Raw genomic sequence first — 27,096 nt, 5'->3', positions numbered from 1 at the left:
GTAAGTACACCCTATACCACAACAATCCGTTCTCCATATGTCAAAATGCATTAAGTACTGGGGTCATCCCAAACCATATTTGATAATTGTTGAATTGTATTTAAAACGTGAGATCATTTCGGCTTGATCATCAATGAAGATACATTATTTGTCGAAATGTGCATCTGGTGCATCAAAATTGGTACCGTATAAGTTTTACATTATGACCCCTGGGTCGAGGCCTCTGCTGATGGACTGTTAGTCCCCGAGGGTCTCTACAGCCCAGTAGCTAAGTACATCGTTACTAGTTTGAAAGTACGGATGTATATTTAATTGCACTGTTATAATTTAGAAATTCATTTCAAAATTAAGGATGATATCTCCTCATGCATAGATCCCATCCTTGGACGAATTTGGTTCCAGGTGTTTTTGGCACTCTAGTTTTCCTTTTTGCTCTTACAAGTTTTTTTATCATTTCGAATTTACAACATTTCGGCTTGAGCATCACCGAAGAGACATTATTTGTCGAAATGTGCATCTGGTGCATCAAAATTGGTACCGTATACCTTTTACATGATGACTTTTAAACTATATAGCATCACTGAAGAGACATTATTTGTCGAAATGCGCATCTGGTGCATCAAAATTGGTACCGTATAACTTTTACATACATGCATTTATATTTAATTGCTGTTATAAAATTTAGAAATTCATTTCAAAATTAAGGATTATCTCCCTGATGCATAGCTCTTATCCTTGAACGAATTTGGCTCCACTTTTTTGGCAGGCTGTATTTTGGCTATATTTAGCTCTAACACTCCATAGTTATTTCGGATCTCAAACATTTCCATTGAGCATCAATGAAGAGACATTATTTGTCGAAATGCGCATCTGGTGCATCAAAATTGGTACCGTATAAGTTCTACATATACATTTTTATAGGAAGATGCACTGAGTATCCTGATACGAGCAGGTGCTCCTGGGTCATACCAACCCCTATATTGTTGAAAATGTTCAGATAACTTTAAAATGGTTGACATTTTCACCCAAAAAGCAAATGCATGTATATTAATGTTCCATGAGGCACAATTCACTGAGCACCAGATTTTTGTCGTTTTTTCCACCTCATTTGTCCGTAGATTTAGAAATCGTACTGCAATTTTAAGGGCACTATCAATCATCTCCCAAACGGTGATTCGGTTACTGCATAAATTGTAAGAGGAGTTTTGGAACTGGTTTATCTGTAGAAAAAAATGTGCTCTCTAGCCCCCAATTACCCCCTTGTCCATGTGATAATGAAAATTGTGAAACATCAATGCGCATATATAGGATACCACCGACTACCTTCCAACATGATGGTTTTGTTACTAAGTAAAATGTAAGAGTAATTCTGGGAACCATGGCTTTTATTGTCGAAAGAAATCATTTTAGTCTTACCTCCAGTTAGCTTCCAGGACAAAATCTAAAATGATTTTTAGAAATCTACAGAACATCACCAATTATCTTTATACTCTCATGAAATGGCTGACATATTGCCCAAAGCCGCATAAAACCGCAATCAATCAATCAACCAACCATCTTTCAAATGATAATTTGCCTATTCAGTAAAATATAATTTTGGATACCTTTTCTCGCAAATTTTCAAACTCCATTTGGCCCCTATGGTGAAAATAAAAGGATCAACATTTTCTTGCACATATATAAAGAATAACCTATCATATCTAAACAAATTTGGTTACTCCTTAAAATATAAGAAGTTGGAAGAAAAAGAACGCATAACAAACGGACGGATAGAAAGGGCTAGAGACCATGGTAACAACTATTTACTCGTACTTTTTATTTATTCTTTTTTATTTTAGAAGAGTGTGTGTTTAGAAAATTGCTATATCGGAGGCGTTGAACACTGCAACCTTATGGTATCGTGATGAAAAATATGTTGATAACCATGTCGTAGCAAAATCATATGCAAACACTATATCTCTCTAACGAATGGTGTCATATGTTGAAGAGGGACTCAATTCTCCAAGCTCTTGATATGCGCTGTTGACATTTTCATCTTTACGGACTTGTAAGACTGTGTCTTTGGTGCAAATGGTGGAGTCACTCGCACGATATTTCTTATTTTTGTCTAATCTCTTCTTCTTCTTCCTGTAAAATTATTTCATTCCACATTTGAATCAAGGCTTTTCATGATAATGTCGTATGTGATGAGTTTGAGAGAAGCTGCTTACCATTCCATGATTTTGTAGAGACCATACACCCCATTTAGAACCACGATAACACAAAAGGCACATAAGACACCATAGAATCTGGTCTCGCAGTTTCTGTCGCACGCTGTGCCCTGTTGTTGAGTATCGACTGAAAAATGAATTGATACGGTGGTGTATGGTTTGTCTAACACCTTTAACAATGCATTGATGTACACGTACCTGTATACCAACCTTCTAAACAATCATTTCCACGCCATCCAGTTCTGCAACCCGATCTGCAATAGCCCGTCACATGATGACAATCACGTGATTTCCCACAGAATACGCTGCATTCTTCTTTACAACTAGCACCAAAATGGCCAAACTCGCAGACTAGAAAATTTACAAATAATAAGTGAATGAAATAGGAATCTACGGTTACTTTATATGTGGATCTCGTACTTCAGCACACATAAACTTTACCCTCATCACATTTGTTGCCCCGGTATCCAGGTTCACAGTCAGCATTACAGGAACCGCTGACGTGATGACACTGCTTGCCCTCTCGACATTTTCCGCACGTCTGATTACAGTCTTGTCCGTACTGGTTATCAACACATTCTATTGTAAGGATTTGTATAAAGATGCAGGGTGGGTCTCAGTTTTCTTAATCAATGATCTTTTTGTACTGAGGATAAGACTAAATACACGAATAGTATGATAAAAAGTATTGCGCACGTAATGTAACATGACTTGCATCATCTTACTGGAAGGTTAAAATCACACTGTATATATGTTTCGGCGCCTTTGTGTCAAACTATAGATATGACATTTTATGATAAATCCAAAATAAAACTGATTACCAGTTGTGCTATATATTTTATGGAGAATTACTGCTCGGGTATGTACAATCAGAGGATGGGGTGAAGAATATGACCTCCCCTTTCTTGACAACATGAGTTTCTCTTTATTTGTACGTTCTAATAAAATATTTGGATGACCCCCAACATTTTTTGCATTGTAGTTGTGAATAGTAAATATGTAAGCTTGAAGTTGTGAATGGGACTTATATATATATATATATATATATATATATATATATATATATATTTAAGGGTGAGTTGCCTCTCCTCCTAACTATTTGATATATCGAAGTTCAGATTAAAATTGTTGAGGTTGTAATCATTGTTCCACATGACGTGGTATTTATAAGATAAGATGTATATCTTTCCTTTTTAACTTGTTAAGAAATCGAGAAAATGCGTTAAAAAGTTATCTTCTCGAAACTGTATACCTGATATATGAACATACATTCACAATGATTTTGACTATGGGGGATTCCGTTTACCTGATCTTGATATAGGGTTCACGGTGGGTGTGACCGGTCGACAGGGGATTCTTACTCTTTCTAGACACCTGATCCCATCTCTAGTACACAAATGTATCCGGGTTTGCTCAACTCTCTATTTTGTATTCCTTAATTCATTCCGATTGGATTGATCACTGTTCGTTTTCTCCACCTGTTCATCTTTCATTGACTATATTGATGTGTGGATAATTGGGTAGTGGTGCATGTAAGAAGGTGCGACATTCCAAGAAAATGTTAATCAAAAGCAATTTAAACAGCAATTACTTGTATCACATAGAATCCTTCTCCATCCTGGTTGACAGCCTCCCTCACATTCCCCGGATGTTTTGTTACACTGTTCTGGAACTACACAGTTTCTGCTGCATCTTTCTAAGCAATTCGTTCCATAAAAACCAACTGGACATGCTAGAATTACAAAAGTTACTAATTGAGAATCTAAACACTTACAATAACAAAATGCTGTGATTCATTTTAAAAGTAGTTAAATGAGCCCTGGAGTCCAATTAATATTATATTTTCAATCTCGCTTTGAAAATGAAAGTTATGTTTGGTGAAAAAAAAAACATGTGAAGTTATGAATACTCACATGATGCATGAAGGTCTAATAAAACCAATAATGAAACAACGTGTGTGAAACTTTTCATGATTTTTGTTAATGGGTATTATTGTTAAATGCATTGTATATATAATATAAACTGTCTTTAGAACTTAATTACAAATTGTGTTTAACATACCTGCATCTTACAAATATATACGTTCCTGAACAAAATATCTTACACAGTCTTGTAAGATATGGTACACAATCAGTGTAAATTTTATTCGAATTTTTTTGTTTGCGATATATACTTGCAATAACGCGTAAATTGGATTAACGCAAAAAAGTTTAACGGTAAATGAGAATATGCTAGAGTTCCTTATTGACAATACATTTGGTGATTAGGTCTTCCAACAATCTATTGGAATTCCCATGGGAATTACAGGCATATCTTTGAAAGGAACATACTGCATTTATTCAGAAAAACCCCCAAACACAAGTATGATGCGTTTTGTTATTTGATACCAGCTTTTACATTCTCGAATGATACTAGGTCCTACCAGTTTTACACAATTCTCCTTGAAAACCGAAATCACATCCCTGGAGGCATGATCCATTTATGTGGTGACATTGTATGTATTCTAGACAAGCTCCACATTCATATATACAACCAAGTCCATATCTCCTCTGGTCACATTCTATAAATTGACAATTATCAGTTATCACGGTATCTTTAAGCCATATTTTATATTGATATTCGTCAATACTCTTTTTAAGAAAGAAAATACGTTTAATGGAGCGTTTCAACAAATGCTGCACCCATTCCATATAACCGAAAAATTACCACCAATACATTGTTGTCCTTTCCAGCCCTGGTAACAGGGAGATGTACATTGTCCTGTAAATATGTCACACGTGTCACAACTTCCGCACGGCAGTGAGCAGTTTTCCCCATGCCATCCAACAGGACAAGCTATAAAATCAGTATTACAAAATAAGTGCCAGTAACCAGTGTTACATTTTCTGAGAGTTTTTTTCTGAGTTAAAACTTTATTAATTCAATGTTTGTTTAAATTGTTTGGACTTAAACTTGCATGTAATATTCGAAATCTGTTCTGCGTCTGTCTGAATGTACGTTGCATACACTTTTATTGATATTGGTAGCTTTTAGCGACTTTGATATATGGACATATACCATTGTCTGACCTTTTTACGTGAACTCATATCTTCACTTTAAAAAGTTGTATATTGGGGAGAAATAGTACATGCATCTGTGGTACGCATTTGGAAGACATGATTATTAAATAACGAGTTTTATTGATAATAATTGTAACTTAGAACACATTTTTCACAGTATTCTCTCTTTGATTACTGTATCACCGCATGCACCAATGGGCCGGTTTGGTGACTCAGTGGTAAAGCGTTCGTGTGGTCACCGGGAGGTCGTTAGTTCGAACTCCGCTCTTGCCATGGGCGCGTAGAGATTGCTCCTCCTTCAAACGCTCCAGAGTTAGAAGTGGGAATCACGGCGATTTCGGAAACAACCTTAAAGACTGAGCCTGATAAACTCCCGTGAAATAACATTTTAAAAAAGTAATAGAAGCAAAATTCTCCTTATTTTGGCTTTAAAGCAAAATTGCATATAAAGTAATGTATGTTAATACATTTACTCATGTTATCATGTGAGAGGTCAATTAGACTTCACACATCAGCATCAAATATATATGTTGTACTACCTAATCATTTTGAGAATATGCAAAAGCAATGGGGAAAAAACAAAAATAAATTTTGGATGTTAGTGAAATGCAAATAGAGGCCATAAAACATTAGTTCTTACATTATTATTGCAGTTTTCACCCTCATTTTGACTCATCACAAGGGAAATTTGGCAATTTAACCAGGAAAACATGTATATCATCAAAATGCGTGAGGAAAGAGGTGCAGGCAAATGTAGAATTTACTGGCTATTTGGAAATTGAATACAATAGTGATGTTGATAATGATGGAAGATTTGTCATCCTTAAAAATACCGATTAACAAAGAAGGATGCTCATTCAGCATCTGCAAGTAACGCATCGCAGATAAAAACGATTGGCGATTATAGTATGAAATGACACTATTCACACCACCTCATCCCAGAATTCAAAACTACGGACGAAAGATATGACAGACGTTGGACAATGATTTTCCACCATAGAGATGGAATGACCCACACTACACCGAGAAAAAAACCTTCATTGTTTTTAACCAGGACAGTAATTGCACTGACATAACACTGTACGTATGTACATGTGTAGTTAATTGCTTGAGAACATAGCTACCAAATTATACAGATGTACAATGTATTGATCATTTTTTAAACATAATAGAGGAATATTATTTTATTTCATACATGTAATTGATTGGTGTTTTTTTTTGGGGGGTTGTTGTTGTTGTTGTTGCAAAAACTTTAAACATTCAGCGATAAATACAAGTAATTAAACGTGAGCATAATTGATACATCTCAAATTAGATTAAAATTTTATTTTGGATTTATCTTTCGGAGGCTGATATTAAATAAGTCAAAGATAGCTACACTCTTTATGCCACCATTCCTGAGTTATATGTAGGTGACATCCGCTGTAAACAATAACAAACACCCACTGGCTGTCAAATTTGAATTTTGAAATTTCAAATGACAATAAATGTCTCGCTTTACACGTTTCATTGGAAAAAAACAACACACCTTTGAAAATTATTTACAGTAAATTCAGTTTCTGCCCAAAGGTGAACACGAAGAAGAACATGTCTCACAAAATGTTGATGATAAACATGGTTTATGCAGTCTGAATATGGCCCAAAATAAAATCTATCACCATTTGTTTTTCATTGGCTGCTATTTATACTCCAATAATGATGTAGAAAAACAGAGTGATCGTGTCGCGACAGGCATTGACATGTTAAAAAACTCACCTAGCTATGACCTTGAACTATGAGAACAGGTGCAAATATATGGTAATTCACCGACAACTAGTGAGGTATCAATATTATTGAAAAATATTTACAGGTAGTAATACAAACAACTTAAGAACTAAAAGTGTGTACTAGTATAGCTTATATCGTCAAGACATACGTGTTTTGCATTTATCTCCATAGACACCGACGTCACATCCGTTTGTACACGTTCCGTCTACATTGTTACACGTCACCCCGTCACTACAGTTACCACAGGTCTCCCTACATAGTTCTCCATAGTACTGATGGCTGCAAACTTCAAATAAAATACATCATGAAATAAAAGGAGACAATCCTGAACAACATAAGATAAATCTATAAAAAGATATAAGTATCACTTAAACAGACATACGTAGTTCACACTGATGTCCCTGATATCCAGGTTTACATCCCAGACAGGCTCCAGTCTCTATGTGACAGTAGCGACAGGTATCGGGACAAGGGGTAGAACAGTCAGGTCCATAGTAACCGGGTATAGGACAGCCTTAGTAGAAATTGGAAAAACATATGATGGAATACTTAAAAACTAAGTATAGGACAATGTTAAAGCTATTTACATCGTTTTTCAATGAAGGCGGGGGGGGGGGGGGGGGGGGTCCTCGGACGAATTCGAAACTAACTTCACATATGTCTTAAACGTCTTGACAAGCGAAAAAGGATAACATGGTACTTCTGACCAAACCTGAAATTCCTAAATAATGGGGAGTTCTTCAGTACAAGGGTTCATTGAGTCGAACTTACATTCCCAACACAGTATCACTCTATTAATATGTCTAAAAGTACTAAGAAAAATAAAGAGCGACGCAATAAAATAAAATACGATGGGGACTAGCCAATCTATCTCCATATGTAATTTTGTATGTTGAGATAATAGAACTTTGCACGTAAAAAGAACATTCTAGTTGGGAGTCTGCCTTTGGCCTAAACGTTTGCACGAGCTCCAAACCATTTGTTCTGGGTTACAAGTGGTGCATACTTAGTGTTGATAACTTTTCAATTTCTGCCATAAAACTTCAACAAAGCTGGTATTGTTGGGTAAAGTAAATTAAATAACTCTAGAATGGGTCGCCATGAAACAGATTTCAACGGAAAATGATTTGAGGAAAAGGATCCATAGGAACCCGCGATGAAAAAATGCATGCACATGTAGTATTTATAACCGTTTATTACTGAATAAATAAATTATTATCTTACATTTGCTTATCTGCAGTTATTTGTGTGTGAGATGAAACATCGGATTCTGTATGCTGGTCGTACTTTCTTATGTGTTAGATTTTACATTCAGGGGGAATCAGGTGAAATTAGGTAGAATCGAGTAATAACTATTTGCATTACAAAGAAATGATCCATGAGCCCCAAATTACAAAAAAAAAAAATATTTTAAAGTTTGATTTAACCTTTGATAAAGTCAATAAAGTCGATATTTATTCGACGGATTTCATTTGATAAAGTGTTTCTCTGGAGCTGAATATCTGAACCAAGTTACTACTTTTCAAAGATCATGACGTTTTATCAAATAGATGAGGAAATAACCCCCTATGAAACGATACGTCGTCTACAAAGTCGAACAAGGTCACCAAAAAAAAAATTATAATATAAAAACTTAAGACTCATGAGATGAGATTCTTTTAGTATGCTCAGAATTGCTAAAAAAAATCGCATGGTGATGTTTACAATTGATGATTATTGTAGTAAATATAAAGAAACATGGATATTGTGTCCATATTGAGAGTCCAGACTCTTACTGTTTGTGTCGTTTCTCTGTCAAATTGGGTGCGTATTTAGATTTTCTTTGACAACTTCATTGATGTATGTGCTGTATTTTTCAATGAAAATCGGTCCAAAGAACACGTTTGCATATATACTTTATGCACCACATTTGCAGCTGACACTAGTGTATAAACAGTTAATTCATTACACAAAGTTTGTTCAGATAAGTACATGAGATCAGGCATCAGGAACAATCTTTTCTTAGCCCTCTCCTACATTTAGGTCACAAAGAATCAAAAGTATGAATATACAGGGTGATCCAAAACATATGTTAGACTTTTAAACTGTTATAAAAATTTAATACCGTAAGTTACAGTTATGAAATTTACAACATATAACAAAAAGGATTTAATTTTTTTGTCAATGCATACATTTGTCACAGCTTCCTTGTTAATCACCAAAAACTTTCTTCGGAATATGTCATTTTACAACATATGTTCCAAATGACGTCCCTTTGTCTTTAACATTATTTGAACACGATTTCTGAAGTTTCTTTTACCACAGCTTTACATGTATCAACAGAGATTGATCTTATTTCTCGTGTAATTGCTGTTTTTAAGTCTTCTGTTATTTGTGGGGAAGGAGATTACACTCTGGTTTTTAGATAACCCCGCAAGAAGAAATCAAGGGGGTTCAGGTCGGGGGAGTGCGGTGGCCAAACATTTGCGGTATGATAAGAAATGTATTGATCACCAAACGTGTTGTCAAGCCACTGAAGAACACAACCTGCAGTGTGTGGCGTAGCACCGTCCTGCTGAAACCACACATTATCGAAATTAACAACTTTTCGTCTAAGAGCTGGTAGAAATTTTGATTTCATTAACTTTAAACATCGCTCAGAATTAACCGTTACTGTATCGCCTTCGATGTCTTCGAAGAAAGAAGGGCCAATTATTCCGCTTGAATTTAATGCAGCCCATACAGTAAGTCTCTCACAGTTAAGAAGTTTTTCCACATAAAAATTGGGTTTCGCCGAACCCCAGAATCTAAAATTATGTACATGTATATTGACAACATTATAAAGATGGAAGTGGGCCTCATCGGAAAACCATATGGCATCTGTAAAATTTTCAGAGTCGGGTCTACTTAAAATCCAATGGGCAAATTTTAAACGACTTCTAATGTCTGTCTCTTTTAAATGCTGCATCACAATCATCTTGTATGAATCAATTTTAAATGAAATTTGAGCATTCTATGAATACTATATTTGCTAACGGTGCCATTCAGTTCATGCAATACCCTTCTAACTGATTTTATGGGAGTTTCAGTAATAACTCTATCAATGGGATCAATGTTCTCTTTGGTACGGGCACTCCTTGGTCTCCCAATACCATAATTTGTGGTGCCTTTAACTTCAAACTTCCTCACAAGTCTGTAAATTAGCATTCTGTTGAGCACTTTCATTCCAGGATGTTGTTTTCGCATGGTTCTAATGACTAAAGTAGCATATTTACACTCATAGTAAAGTTTGACCATTTCTGCCAGCTGTTCACATGAAGGTTCCATCTTGAAAATTTGATGACGTCATTATGATGTCATAATTAACTGACTATTTAACAGAATTTCCCGAAATTTTGTCAAATAAGATTTATATTAATACACTAAATGTTGACAAAATATCTTTGTAATTGCTTTTGGTTTGATAAAGTTATAGATGATTAAAAGTGTAACACCCTGTACATCATGTAAAGGAGATATAATGTATAATGAATAAGGCACACTAATTTTCCCAATAATAGCTCTAAAACTTTATTGTTGTTTCGGATTTCAAACATTTCGGTTGAGCATCACTGAAGAAACAGTATTTGTCAAAATGCGCATCTGCTGCATCAAAATTGGTACCGTATAAGTTTTGCATTATGACCCCTGGGTCGATACCTCTGCTGGTGGACTGTTAATCCCTGAAGATCTCTACAGCCCAGTAGCTAAGTACTTCGTTACTAGCTTGAAAATACGGATGTATATTTAATTGCTGTTTTAAAATTTAGAAATTCAGTCCAAAATAAAGGATTATCTACCTCATGCATAGCTCTTATCCTTCGACGAATTTGACTCCACTTTTTTTGGCGTACTGTTTTCCCTATGATAGCTCTAAAACTTCATTGTTATTTCAGATTTCAAATATTTCGGTTGAGCATCACTGAAGAGACATTATTTGTCCAAATGCCCATCTGGTGCATCAAAATTCGTACCGTATAAGTTTTACATTTTGAGGGTCTCTAGAGCCCAGTAGCTAAATACTTCGTTAATAGCTTGAAAATACTGATATATATTTAAATGCTGTTTTAAAATTTAGAAATTCATTTCAAAATTAAGGATTATCTCCCTCACGCATAGCCCTTATTCTTCAACGAATTTGACTCCACTTTTTTGACACACCGTTTTGTCCTATAATAGCTCTAAAATTTCATTGTTATCTCGGATTTCAAACATTTCGGTTGAGCGTCACTGAAGATACAATATTTGTCGAAATGCGCATCTGGTGCATCAAAATTGGTACTGTATAAGTTTTACATAAAAAGAGAACAAAGACATGATGGCACAATGACAACTGTAGCATGTCATCGTATCATTACCAACGTGTCATCGGCATCATACGATCGTGTCATCGCCACCCTACCAACATGGCATCCTGCTATCACGGGTTTAGTAAGATGGAACACAAAACAATATTACTCAATATGATAGTGTCTATTAATATTGATATGAATACATTGTCCAAGCTTTATAGCGTATCTCTTTTTCTATATTTGCCGACGCTGAATATTACATCGATTGCATTATTCTTCCTGAGTTCAATGAATAGACGGATTGAATGTTTAAAATACCGAAACATGTGCTAGGATGCTATGCTAGAGTTCCATTCTCATATGTTAGGTTGTAACTTCGGGATATTTCGGTCCTGTTATGATTATAGGTACTTGCGTGTTTCATGCTGATTGTTAGGCCGTTCTTGGCAAACTGATTTTGACTACGAATTACACCGTTTACCTGATCAAAATATAGGGCTAACAGCGGGTGTGACCGGTCGACAGAGGGTTCATATTCCTCTTTCAGACCTGATCCCACCTCTGGTATATAGAGGGGTCCAATAAGAAACTCTTTATTTTGTATTCCTTGTAGGAGTAATGAGATTGATTAATGTTCGTTATCTTCACCTCTTTTTTTTTTTTTTTACCAATGTTATCATTTTTTGCTTCGCCCTTTTGATGAATATTAATTTTAAAAGATTTGTTTGTTGACCAAAATACAAACACTCCAATAAATGATTCGTACCAAATGACTAGAAATACAATATTTTCATAAAATGAAATTTCATTTGATCAGTGAATCCGTTAATTTTCTTCACATTCACTCTTTATAACGCTATCTACATAGCAAAAAATTAAGAAAACTCCGCTATACTTATTAATCTATGCATTCGTCTCCGTACTAAATATGTATTGCAGTAGTACATAAATGAATCATGTATGAGTTATATCTAACGAAAATCCTAAAATATTTACACATACCGTATACTTCTACCTCACAGACACCATTATATGCGTAGGTACTATAACCAGCAGGGTAGGTAATTCCTGATAGCCTTTCGTTGTAGTAAATGACGTATTGTCCGTGAACTGGACAGGTGACTTTGAGGACGGCGGGTATGGTGTCTCTGGTGTAGTTTTTGTCAGGGGCACACAGATGACCTTGTGTTCTCTCGGTTGTGTTTGATACGTATAACGAAAACCCCAAAAATCTACCAGCATATGAATTTTGTGGATCTGAGATATAAAACATAAACAACGTAAAATAATAAAAATAAAACAACCCACAAAATAGCAATAATATACCATTTATCACCATCTTTCAGTACACATACTCTTGAATATTTATTTAAAAAAAAAACAATTAAAGGGGAAAAAGCATGTGTTTTCCATTATTCTAAAATTAGATATGGTAGATATTAACATTTGGGATTCTAAGGCCGGAAAATAGAATATTCCCATTATGAAAAGTGAGGCATTGTAAATTAAAATAAACAAAACAAAAAACCTATAACGGAATTATTTTCTATTAATCATTTCCATTCAATATGTGTATTCCATCGGTAACTGGGACAACTCAATCGATATTTTGGCGACTATCTATAGAAAAAACAATATTTGTTTTTGATGTTGTATAGATTTTTGTGGTATGTGTTGTGATATATATGATATGGGAGATGTTTGATCTTATAGTTACCATCAAATGACTGTCTCGTTACGTTTCAATTCAAATACTTTTCCGTGGATAAATCGTGCTGTATTTTGTATTTATCTTCTTATGTTTATTTAAGAGTTAATTGATTGCTATCTATGAAAAATCATAAGGTACTGGCATATAGAAAAAATCAGTAAGATGTTATAAGTAATGAAGCCGATTTCTTTTATATTTAGCTCTAAAACTTCATAGTTTTTATTTCGGATTTTAAAGATGTCGGTTGAGCATCACTGAAGAGACATTATTTGTCGAAATGCGCATCTGGTGCATCAAAATTGGTACCGTATAAGTTTTACAGTATGACCCCTGGGTCGAGGCCTCTGCTGGTGGACTGTTAGTCCCCGAGGGTCTCTACAGCCCAGTAGCTAAGTACTTCGTTACTAGCTTGAAAATACGGATGTATATTTAATTGCTGTTACAAAATTTAGAAATTCATTTCAAAATTAAGGATTATCTCCCTCATGCATAGCTCTTATCCTTGGACGAATTTGGCTCCACTTGTTTGGCACGCTGTTTTTGGCTATATTTAGCTCTAAAACTTCAGAGTTTATATTTCGGATTTCAAAGATGTCGGTTGAGTATCACTGAAGAGACATTATTTGTTGAAATGCGCATCTGGTGCATCAAAATAGGTACCGCATCAGTTTTACACACACTCACACACACACACACACACACACACACACACACACACACACACACACACACACACACACACACACACACACACACATACGTGTAACGCGTGTCAAATGAACACCTTAACTCCCCACCTGCAACTGAACACTTCTACAGTTATTGGTATTTTAGTACGAAAATTTACTATTTGGTACTAAAAACAACATAGAAGACATTGCTGCGGTCGAAATTTGTGAAATATAGTTTTATTCACTCCTTGAATTTTTGCTTATCAAGTGAACACTTTCCTTTACACACTGTCAATTGAACACTTTCCTTTACACACAGGCAATTGAACACTTTCCTTTACACACAGGGGATTGAACACTTTCTTTTACACACCGTCAATTGAACACTTTCCTTTACACACGGTCAATTGAACACTTTCCTTTACACACAGGCAATTGAACACTCTGAAACACGCGGCCAGTTAAACACTCTGATACACACGGGCAATCAAACACTTTGAAACATCCAAACAATCATTCTCACCACGCTAAATACATAAGGCCAATCTCTAAAACTTACAAAAAAGTGTGAAACGATTACATAAATGGAAATTGGGATGGAATAGACAGGGAATCCACACATTTCGTTGAAATTATCGCCTTAAGAAAATCAACAACAAAAAAAGGGGGGGGTTAGTATTGATTGGATGATTGATTGCTTATATAATTTACGTCCCGTCGAGAATATTTTATTCATATTGAGACGTAACCAGCTTTAAGCGGAGTACCTATCCAATGTATCCATAGGGTTCAAGGTCGTAGCAGTGAGGGTTCTTTGAAATATCGTGCGAACACCTACTACATGTACGACCAGGGATCTACGTTTATAAGGTCACATCTAAAAGATCCGTGATTCTCACTTCTAAATGTCGAGTGTTTGGCGAAGGAGCAATCACTACCAATTTCAACGTCTTAAAATTGGGTTTGCGGATGAACGGTGCTTGAACTCACGACCTCCCGGTTATGAAGCGAACTCTCTACCATTGAGCTACCGCGACCGGTCGGGGGAGGGGTAGTAGTGTCCATAATGATAACTTTAATTGTAATAATAACTTATAATAATTATCATTATATATATATATATAATATATATAAAGCACTAAATAATCACAACTAGGTACTGAAAATTTTCGCCCCAGCCCGGGGTCGAACCAGCGACGTACGGCACCCACCGCCAAGCAAGATTGTCAAACCAGTGCGTAAGTCCACTCGGCCACAACGACTTCCCTGATATATATATATATATATATATATATATATATATATATATATATATACTTCTATGATTATAGACTCCCTCGTTTGTCAATACATGCTGTACGGGCCAGACTCGGTAGTAATTCAACCAAAAAGTATGATAAATAAAATCAAAATTCTGTATAATGCAGTGCCTAAAAGATCTAAAACAAGTATTAATAATTATATACATTTTTTGTATTACTTTTAAGTTTTTTGTTGACTTTTGATATAGATCAAAATTAGATATCTTTGTAAAAAAAAAATGTTACGCGATATCTTAATTCCACTCCAAAAGGTAACATTTTCATGAACATTCTGTGTAAATGTAACTACATAGATGTGGCCTTACAGAAAACTTTAATCAAACGTTGCAAAAACCATAAATTGTTTGAAAATCCGGTGTATAACACCAGTTTATATAACTTCAGAATCAGGATTTGCTCCAGATTCCTTCATATACTGTTACAAAAATATCTACATGTTTATGATATGTACATGGGAATTATGTCAATTTTGACTATCATCTCACTTTGAAATATGAGGACAAAATTGTAATAGAAAACCCCCCAAAATAACGATTTTCCTTCATCTTAGATATTTTTGTTTAGAGATTTCGTGCTTTAGGCACTCATTACGTCCTTCCCTTGGACCCCCCCCCCCACCACTAAACACGTCTGAAACACACTGAGGACAGGGATGACCAAATTCAAGGGAATATATTACTTTCTGTTTTTGTTCAAAAACTGGACGTGTCCTCTCATGACTTTTGTAATACAAATTCACCAGGATGATTTTTAAAATCTTAATGTTTTACATAAGCTCAAATAACTGAAGTCCAATAATATCCATGTGGTGGAAATATTGCTTGCAAAAATTAATTTAGAGCTCTGTATGAATGACTTGATTATCTCTTTTAATTCAATAGATCTTTTTAATTATATATACAGGGCTATTTCATAAGTAATTAATGCGCACATCGTTGTTTTGTTTTTAAAAAGAGAGCAACAATTCAATTAAAGAAATCATTCATTCAGTTGTGGATATGTCGAATTAATTAAGGATTATATCTCAATTAGATAATTACTCTCACTAACATAATTATTGCACGCATCAATTTAATTAATGATATCATTAATTCAATAGAAGAGAGCAATAATCCATTTATTGCGCACATTAAGTGATGTTAGTATTAATGAATTATTGCTCTCTTCAATTGAATTGTAGCATGCATTAATTCTATTGTTGGTATCATTAAATTATAATTCATTTGAGGAGAGCAACAATTAAATTATTGTGTGCATCAATTCAGCGGAATAAATAATGATATCAATAATTCAATTCAAATGAAGATATCATTAATTTTTTGAAGAGATCTTTGATTGCAATGTTGCGTGCATGAAATGAATTAATAATATCTTCAAATAATTAAAGATATCTTCAAATATCTGAGTTTGTTATTTTGGCGCTCCATAGATCTAAAACTATTCCTAGTGGATTCCAGTGCTTTCTGACTCAAGACATCATACCAGTTCTTGCCACAAATGAATCTCACCATACAAGTGATCTAGCCACCTCTCTTTTAATCTCTTCATAGTATTCATATACATAAGAGGATTTTTCTCCTTGAAAAGGTGATATTTAAAAATTTGTCACTCTTTAAGGAATTTTATGATCCCCTAATAGTATGTACATGTACCATGGTAATTTCTGAACTGTTCGGTGAAAATGTTGACAATCAAGAATCAGTCACTGGTTATTCATGTGAAATTTAGCTATCTCATATGAATAAACTCTTGATTATTTTACTACAATGTACCATATTAACCAATTTCGGAAATAATTCCTTAATTGTCTTAAATTTTAATTTGATATAAAGATCGAGCAAACTGAAACAATAAACCAAAGTTCACATTGAACACCAGTGAGGCAATCATATACAAATATCAAATTCATATATTATAGAATTCATTAAGATATTTGAATTATTCTAATCTTTTAATGTTTCATGGTAGCAATGAAAACAGAAGGTCTTTTATTCTCAGTCATATATTTTATTATATAACAGGGGATATTACATGTACAATTAGTAAATATATATACATCATATATGTAATTGCATGTGCGAAAAAAATGTATACATACATACATAAGTAATTCAACCACAGACATATCCATAAATTTACATTTAATACATTGAATATGTCCTTTGATTAAATAATCAACAAAGATGGATCCATATGATAATACATGTATTTGTAAAAGAAAAAAAGGAGTTCCATTTCTCATACAAATGATATAGGTAGAAATATCAAAATCAACAAGAGGCCCATGGGCCACATCGCTCACCTGAGTCATCTTGGCCCTGCTGTTTTGATTTTTAAATGCTATTTTATCAATCTTTATTCTCATGAATAATGTGACCCAAACCTAGCTCTAAAGAACACAACATTACTAAAATGAAATCATATAAGACAAAGATATGACTAGCATGATATTGCTGTTCTGGATAAGACCAAGGTAAAAAGTCGTAGGTCTTGGTATGATATGAAAGACCTTGCCATAAGTAATCAATATACAAAACATAAAAGCCCTATCTAAAATAGTCCTGGATATACTTAATACGTTATACTTTCTTAAAAGTATGTCAAACTCAGAGTTCAGGGTCACAAGGTCAAATAACATAATATGATTGATTGTTTTAACTGTTTTCCGCCTCACTCAACAATTTTTCAGTTATCTGGTGGTGCCCAGTTTTTATTGGTGGAAGAGAGAACCCAGATACAATGTACCTGGGAAGAGACCACCGACCTTCCGAGAGTAAACTGGGAAACTTTCTCAATTACCGGTGCGAGCAGGATTCAAACCCGCGCCAACCAGAGGTGATATTATGAATTTCTTATGATAAAACCTTTCATCTTGTTGAGGAGCCTAGTCTGATCCCTTACACCCCATTTCAATAGTTAAGCGTAAAAACAGACTGGTGGGGATGGGGACCAAACTTAAGAAAGCTGTGAGATTAGTTCAATATTCAAACCTACAGTATTTGAATAATAAGTATTTAACCCAACTGGGATGATTTCATCCAAAATATTTCACTAAAAATATTTGTGAGGATATTAGTTCACACAGACATTATGTTTCAAAATGAGTATGAGTATGGAAATGAACTGGGGTTCAAATTGACTGGCTACTTAACATGGCTACATCAACAAAGAAATTGAAATCACTTGAAGCTGTTTTGGGGTTATATGTGGGTTTAGAAAATATTTGAAAGTATGTTTGGAAACAAGTATAGTGGGAAAATATGTTGGGAATTACTTAATATTAAATTCATGAGACAGCGATGCAGGAATGCAGTGATAGAGGGACTTAAACATGCACTTTTTTTCTCTGCCATAAATTGAAGTTTTTTTTATAAGGGGTTCATCTGAAGCTCTCTTTTCAAAGAGCTACGGTTCTGCATCTAGTTTTTGAGGAGAAGATTTTAAAAGATTTTCCTTGTATATATTTCACATGTAAAACTTAAATCCCCTATGTGACCCCCACCCTACCCCTGTGAGCTTTTTACAAACTTGAATATGCACTATATATGAATGTAAAACTTTGATTCTCTATTGTGACCCCACCCTAACCCCAGAGACCATGATTTGCACAAAACAGGAACCTTTCGTGTGAATTCAACTTTCCTGGTCCAGTGGTTCTTGAAAAGGTTTTTTAAATGACCCCACCCTATTTTTGCATTTCCATGATTATTTCCTTTTTGAAGGGTGCATGACCCTTTATATGAACAAACTTGAATACCCTTTATCTATTGATGATGCATACCAAGTTTGATTGAAACTGGCCCAGTGGTTCACTCTGGAGAAGAAAATGAAAATGTGAAAAGTTTATAAACAGACAGACGACAGGCAAAGGTGATCAGAAAAGCTCACTTGAGCCTTTGGCTCAGGTGAGCCAAAAAAGTATACAAACATGTTTAATGTTAAACTTGTTTGTTTTATTGCTAAACAGCTCCATTGCCAGCATCTACCCTTACTGAGCTTCCAGTGTCAGACCTTGATATCAATCATCATCACTCATTTTGACTATCCAGGCCAAATTAATCTTTTTGCAAGGGTGAGGCCTGGCTGTCCTGTCGAGGTTGAAGTTTGTACTTCCACACTTGGCGACCCAGTGGATTGATCCTATCCAATCCTGTAAACTCTAGGTCTTGTTCTAGGATCTCATCCCATGTCAACTTTGGTCTACCTATGAAGTTCTTTTCTGTTGATAACGATGCATAACATTCTGACAAATCTGCAAAAATATTTAGAGAAGTGATTAGTAAAAGGTCTTCATAGAAATAGCAATAAATGTATAAATAGATAAAAATCATAATTTCTATTTCTACAAAGTAAGTGTTTATCAAATGATCAGCTGTAAATTACCTAGGCTGTGTCAAGCTGAATGAGCTAGTTTGTGCAGAACGAACAAAAATTACACCAAACACAGCGACACCAGGTTGACCCTTGATCTTTAAACATGTGACCTCAAAATCAATAGGGGTCATCTTCTCCTGAAGACGTACTAGTGTAACAAGTTTGATGTCTGTCAAGCAAAGGGTTCTCAAGATATTGAACGGACAATATATTCCTATGTCCAGTGTGACCTTTGACCGTGTGACCTCAAAATCAATAGGGGTCATCTTCTCCTGATGACATATCAGTGTACTAAGTTTGATGTCTGTCAAGAAAAGGGTTCTCAATATATTGAACGGACAGTATCTTCCTATGTCCAGTTGACCCTTGACCTTTGACCACGTGACCTCAAAATCAATAGGGGTCATCTTCTCCTGAAGACGTACTAGTGTACCAAGTTTGATGTCTGTCAAGCAAAGGGTTCTCAAGATATTGAACGGACAGTATATTCCTATGTCCAGTTTGACCCTTGACCTTTGACCATGTGACCTCAAAATCAATAGGGGTCATCTTCTTCTGAAGATGTACTGGTGTACTAAGTTTGATGTCTGTCAAGCAAAGGGTTCTCTAGACATTGAATGGTCAGTATATTCCCATGCCCAGTTTGACCCTTGACCTTTGACCATATGACCTTAAAATCAATAGGGGTCATCTACTCCTTAGGATGTACCAGTGTGCCAAGTTTGATGTCTTTCAAGCAAAGGGTTTTCAAGATATTGAGCGGACATTATATTCCTATGTCCAGAGTAGATTGACCCTTGACCTTTGGACCTAAAAAACAATAAGGATCCTCTTCTACTCATAACTAACCAGGGTTTGACACTAAGGCACGTCCGACCGACCGAGGCTAATAAATGATAGGTCCGGTCGGGTAAAATGTCGATTTACTAGTCCGACTGGTCATGTTGAAAAAATAAACAAGAAACTTTATTTTAAACCATAAGATATCTTATTTTTAACTTTAAAAAATAACTGTAAAGAGTTTGCGAGCAATTTTGAACCGCGTGATGACAAAATCTCTATTTTTAGTTCGAATACATAATCGATGTCGGAAGTAATGTTTTACGACATTTACTCTTTGTTAATGGGTTTAAAGTTATATTTTGGATAAATATATATAAACTGAATTTATTTTCATTCGAAAAAACCCCCAGTTTATTTTAATTGAATATAAGAAAGTGTCTATCACAGGGATCGAAATTAACTTTTTTCACCACTAGCAAATTTTAGCTAGTGGATTATTTTCCAACTAGCAAAATTGAGCTTTTACTAGCATTTTTCAATCGATTACTGTTTTACATGAATTTAAGAAAACAAGCATGTCTCTTTATCAAAATTTTGGGAAAATCTTTTAAAATCTCCTTTAAAGTGCAATAATAAAAATAAGATTGCGAATTCTTTCATTTAAAATTCAATGAATTATCAGACAACATACATGGTGCGGGTCATATGGTACACTTGTGCGGCGTACTCGCTGTCCAGAGATCTACCACCTATTAACAGCATCATGTGGATTGAAATCTTGAAGACTGTTTGCGCCAATTTAAACTATATGTTCAAAACTTTTGGAAATTTCATCTAAAAAAATTCTAGTTGAAAAGAAAACCCCGCGAACTCGAAGTGTTTGACTATAGAGTACAGAAGGACACCGCGTGAAATGGTGACACACTGTCATGTGTTGTTTTATATAGACACGGACGAGATCAATATGCTTGCTATTTAAATCAGACGTCTCTGAGACATCCGAAGTGTGTATGAAGTAGGCCATCGACTGAGATGACCTTGGCCTTAGTTATTTATTCGATCCACGTTTACTTTTTCATTCTGTAAAGAGTTTCTATGCACAAGACAAGATTATTGTAAACTTCAAAGTACAGCCAATAAACCGAGGGAATCCGGGAAAAAGATTGGGGTTTTTTCACTCGCAAAAAGTTGCGATCACTTGTGATTTTTTACTCGCAAATTCAATTTTTAACTCGCATTTAGCGAGTATTTCCCCTTAATTTCGTTGCCTGTATCAAATGAATAAATTAAATCGTAAATAGCCATTTTTCGTTGTTGACACATGTGCGGGAATGTCTCGACTTCTCGTCCTCAAGGAAGGATGTTCCGAGAAAAAAAAAGGAGTAGATTGGGAAGTTTGAAAATAAAAGCACCAAATTGAATGACGAGACTAAAGATGTTTTTGAGACAATTAAGTACGTTTTAGTTTAAACTTAACGTTTGTCATTTGAATTAAGTACTTAAATATGGAGAAACCATCAGGGTTTCTGTTCTCTGGAAAGTTGGTCAGAGCTAGTGGATGTAAGGTCAGGTCTAGTAAATATTATTTGAAGTAGCCCGACTGGTCTAGTGCTCAAGAAAGTAAATGTCAAACCCTGCTAACCCACATATGAAATATCATTATCATCAAGTGAATGGTTCTCAAGATATTGAGCGGACAACACATGGTCTACAGACCGACCGACCGACCAACAGGTGCAAAACAATATGCCCCCTCTTTTTCAAAGGGGGGCATAAAAATAAACTCCAACCACCTGCCCATTTTTATTTCCAAACAAAGATGAAAATCTAAAAAATAATTTTATGACTAGGCCAAAATAAAAAATGTGTTTGTTTCAGGTCGCCTGCCCGACCCTAAATATATCCACCGACCCTATTAATTTTTTTTCAATTTTCCGATTTCAATTCATCGATATACGAACTATTACCCGAAATGCCAAGACATCTATAATTGTAATATTAAAACTCCATCACATACTGTGTATTTTGTCAATTAAACATTGTGCTCTGAACCCATTTTTTATCTGTTAAACACATTATATTACAACTTTAACTATAAAATTTTCATTGATTCGAAGGCACTTATTTATTTTTATAAAAAAAAATAAAATAAACCTACCTACCAACCCTTTTTTTAAAAATGAGAGGCGACCTAAAACAAACATTTTTTTTTTGGCCCTATGTGGCCTAAAATATTTTGTATACTTACTAATTTCAAAACTCGAAAGGAAATGTTATCCATGTGAAGCCATCGTGCTCTGTTCATCCTCTGGGGAAGACAATTAATTCTTTGATTTGCAGTTTGTGTCATGACTACACCATATCTTCTAATCTCGTCATACTATCAGAAAGTAATTTTGGCAGTTGGCAAGTGTATCAATGGTGTTACTTCTTCATGATCAGATCTTCTATACTGTGTCATATTGAGCATAAAGTAACAATTAAGGGCTATCATCTAGTTCTGAGGTACTGAGGAAGGGCTGTTTTTCTCAACACATAGCCTTTCTTCTGGTATTCTTAGGGATACTTTATTCATCTTTTAATTACATTTCCTTCTTGGAGATTAAAAGTTGAAGACCACTGAAAGAAAAAGAAGTGATTTAATGAATTCCAAGTAGTTTATCGAATGTGCTGACCAGAATATTATCTAACTGTAGCCCCCCCCCCCCACCCCACCAAGCATGCAATGTCATACATGTATCTGAAATCAATACTTATAAAAATTAATTAAAATTAAAATCTTCAAATATACAATCTTGTTACACATCTCCTATATTTTTCACTTACGATAACTCTGAATTTTTAATAAGTGCGTCCTTTTGTCCACAAACTTTTAACAACCCCTCATAAACAATTTACAAATATGATATCAGAAATAATAATCTAAAAAAATATCCTGTTGTTCATAGATGCATGCCATCAACATTAAGAGTATAACAAATAACAAAAGCTCTCCTGACATTGTGCCATTCTGAAAGATATGAGGTGCTTATACCCCCAAAGGCCGGGGGGTAACCCAGAATTGTGTCTAGAGAGTGGAATAATATATTTATGGAATTAACCAAAAAATTAGTAATAATTTTTTTTTAGCTATGAATTCATGTTAAATAAAGTGCACCGCCATGGCACATGATACGCCCGTCACATATTGTTAACAGTATAGATAGTACCCATTAAAACATTTTTTTTTATATCACCTTAATTAAATGTCACAGTGACCTTAAAGTAGCATGCGACACACCTTCTACCTAAGATGCATTAGTTGACCAATTTTGGTGATTCTAGGTCTAATAGTTTTCAAGTTATGAGCCGGACAAGTTTTTGCCATATATGGCCATATCTTCTTAATGAAAAGTCACAGTGACCTGGTTTTAATGTGCGACACACCTTCTACCCAAGATGTATCTACAGAGAAAGTTTGATGATTCTAGGCCTTGTAGTATTTAAGTTACGGGTCGGACACGAAAAAGCTAACAGATGGACGGACAGACACGCCATACCATAATACGTCCCGTCTTAAGACGGGCGTATAAAAATTGGTCATGGTAGCTCAGTAACACAGTCTTCGACATTAACCAGTGGCCTGATGCCCGAGGCCAGTAAAATCGGGATCGGGCTTCTTAAAATATTAAACCCTGGAGTCCGATGGGCCTGTAAATGTTTTCTTATATGTTCTGTATATATTACAAATAAAGCGTGAGATTGACTCAGACTAAATGTCATGACTTAGTAGTCAAATTTCGCATAGAAAAATTATCAACCATGCTGCCTTTTCTGAAGTATAGGGAGGGGGCTCGTCCGGGAAATTCAAAACCACCCAAGCGTATTTCACAATCACAACCATCCGATAAAAAACCCCCCAAAAAACTGTCGTACGAGGAGAAAAAAACGAAAATTCATGCCCCATTGGACCGAGGGCAGTGTTCAAAATTAACCATAGACCGAGTATATGTCAAATGGCACTGGTCTATGCCAACTGTAATTGAGATAGACCAAATTGTCTATGCCAATTTTCTAGATTTAAAGCAATAAAGTTATCCAAGAGGGCCTTGCATGGTCAGTCGACGTCTGATAAACATTATGAGGAAAGGATGATATTACAGAAATGGAAAGAAAATACACTTTCTAAGTATATTAGAAGTAAATGAAAATGTTTTAAATTTGTGTTATTATTTTTTCAATGTTGTGGTCTATGCCAATTCGATGAGGTCTAAGTCATCTTATTTTGGCATAGACCTGTGGTCTATACCAAGTTTTAAACCAATTTCGAACACTGCGAGGGTAGGCCTTGGCTAACATTTAAAAAATGTTTTGTACGTGGTGTATACAAAACAGAGTTGAACATGAGCTGCTGATGTATCTGCGAGATTAATCAGTCTATGCGAAAGACATCGGACCGTCGGACCTGACCGATATGCAGTGCCTCAGGTCCGATGCATCATTTTTTACACCGGACCGGAATGTCAGATGTCTCAATGTCCGGTTTTGAGCTTTACTATCTTGATGCGGAGTTTGTTATAAGTAAAAAAAATAGCACACATCCAAATACGTAAATGAATTGATTAAAACCGCATGGACTGTCTAAAGTATTATACGGGAAGGATTCCTGGAATAGTATTACTAGTATAATAAATAAGATTCACTTGGTTTTGCATTTTCACGTGTTTCACTTTTTTACATTAGGTTTTTCGGTCTGACAAAATTTGGTTCGGTCCGGTGTGTTCATTGATTACACTGGACCGAATGTCCTGTGTGGTCCAAAAACTTTCGCATATACTGGATTAATATGTTGAAAAATAATATATTCTTTTAATGTCAGTTGTTCTTTAACTATGATCATCTTGACCTGTATTTTCCTACAGTAAAAGAACTGTGCATGTGTCTATAGAGTAGAATCAGCAAATAACAAGAGATCAAATTAGAAAATAAACATTTTGGGCCTGCAAAATATTGTTCGGGCTTGCACAATTATTATACTGGGAGGCCCGAAGGGCCTGTACTTTACAAAGTTTTTCGTGAAGACTGGTAACAGGATCAAGAAATCATGGTTTCGAGCCATGCTTGTACTTTATTTAGGGTGAAAATGTAGGTAGTGAGGTGAATGCTCCATCATCATATTTAGCATTCAAAAGAGAAAGTTGCTGGTCTTTCAGATGAGACCTTTAAACACCACATGCATGCGTCTAAATGTGTGGCACTTCATACTACTGAAATATTCTCTACAGGTATTATACTAAAATCAAACATATTCATATACATGTTAAAAATCTTAATTATCATTTTAGAATTTTCTTCTTTTGACAAAATGATGCGCAAGTACATAAATGGAAGCTATGCCACTATATGTCATGACACTGTACAGCTTGATCAGTTGATACATCACATAAACAGTCACAGATATAAACAATCAAGAAAAACTCAGTACACAACATCACCCCTTAATTTTTAATTGTAGCTGAAGATCATTCTGCCAAGATCGAAATGCAGGTTGGCAATGATTAGCGAGGGTTATATTATTCTTAAAAAGTAGATTGAAATCAAAAGTTAACTGCCAAAGTTATCAGGAGACAATAATCCATACATGGTTCGAATTTCCTCCACTGCCACCTAAAGTGCACGTGTAAACAACGCGTGTGACATGCACCACACCCCGACAGGCTACATTGTAAACAAGTAAAATGCATTCAGAGTAATAGTTTTACATATGATATTCTGTTTGGTTTATAGTCTTAGTAGCTACATACCTATGCGGTACACCTGTACCATGCACGTACTGCAAACAGTGCGGCGTAATGTACATTTGCATCCTCGGGGATTTCAACCCGGACAAAGTGGAACATGCCAATCCGAATACATATATATCTTTCGTTTTTATTTTTGCATTTTATTTATTTATCTATTTATGTCATGGCGTTGGGAAAAAAACTTCAAAGTAGGGAGACAGATGAAAAGGGGGATACGGTCCAATCATCCAAAAAAAAAGTCCCGTGTGGAGGGGTGGGGGTGGGGTTGATTCCTAAGGACTTGGCGCATATCTATTTGTTTTTAAATGTGAAATTCTATCCAAAATCAATATGAATTTTTAGTATACAGAGTACATTAACTGCAAAGATTAAATTTTAGAAAAAAACCCAAACAGTTCACGTACTAGATATATCACTTTCATCATCGGAATTTTCAGTAACTCGGGTACTCTGTCGCTTGTACATAACACGATCGGTATGAAACACCATTTAATCAGTCTATCTAATAAAAAACTCATTGTTAATATGCAAAAATTTTCTTTCAACCGTGTTTACTTACCTCAGATGGGCCAACTTCTTTCCCTGGAAAACTCCATTATGATGACATCACAAATTACGTCATTCAAAACAGAGCATGCGCACTTCGAAAGTGTGTAAGCCATGCTCGCAAGGAAAAAAGATGGACGAGTGCTAAATCTTTACACACCTGTTACACACATCTCATAAATCCTGTTAAGTAAACACTTCAGGATTTTGATGGTAGATGAACTATTTAATGATTTTATGCTGATTTTTATAAAAATCCAACTGAACACCACCATTTTCGTGTTCCTTTGACCGACCCCGTGTTGATTTACACGTGTGCCTTCTTATTCACTGGTTCAATTGACAGGGCTTACAAACACACACACACACACACACACACACACACACACACACACACACACACACACACACACACACACACACACACACACACACATATATATATATATATATATATATATATATATATATATAAGTTATGTGTCTATTCTTCAGATCAAATACAGGAAATGCATTTGGTTTTCATTTAGCATTAATATGAAATGAAAATGTATAATTCT

The 27,096-nt window shown here is 35.1% G+C and overlaps 2 protein-coding genes and 1 long non-coding RNA gene across 3 annotated transcripts in view; all 3 read right to left on the bottom strand.

The window, feature by feature from the left end:
* The window catches only part of LOC125661688 (receptor-type tyrosine-protein phosphatase kappa-like), a 107,500-nt gene that overhangs the window by 63,155 nt on the left and 17,249 nt on the right, over positions 1-27,096 (bottom strand). The window lies entirely within an intron of this gene.
* Positions 1,327-12,697, bottom strand: LOC130049064 (multiple epidermal growth factor-like domains protein 10). The gene is made up of 10 exons (XM_056146141.1): positions 12,349-12,697; positions 7,419-7,550; positions 7,185-7,322; positions 4,917-5,045; positions 4,633-4,770; positions 3,802-3,942; positions 2,652-2,789; positions 2,421-2,561; positions 2,211-2,337; positions 1,327-2,127 (listed from the first exon to the last, which is right to left on the bottom strand). The coding sequence occupies exons 1-10, from the start codon at positions 12,683-12,685 to the stop codon at positions 1,962-1,964; spliced, it is 1,587 nt and encodes a 528-aa protein (XP_056002116.1). The 5' UTR covers positions 12,686-12,697; the 3' UTR covers positions 1,327-1,961.
* On the bottom strand, positions 17,037-23,144 carry LOC130049071 (uncharacterized). The gene is made up of 2 exons (XR_008797587.1): positions 22,456-23,144; positions 17,037-19,302 (listed from the first exon to the last, which is right to left on the bottom strand). It is a non-coding gene; the product is annotated as an uncharacterized LOC130049071 (long non-coding RNA).

This window comes from Ostrea edulis, chromosome 8 (assembly GCF_947568905.1).
Source record: "Ostrea edulis chromosome 8, xbOstEdul1.1, whole genome shotgun sequence".
Classification (NCBI taxonomy): Eukaryota; Metazoa; Mollusca; class Bivalvia; order Ostreida; family Ostreidae; genus Ostrea; species Ostrea edulis.
This window is presented reverse-complemented; position numbering and strand designations above follow the sequence as displayed.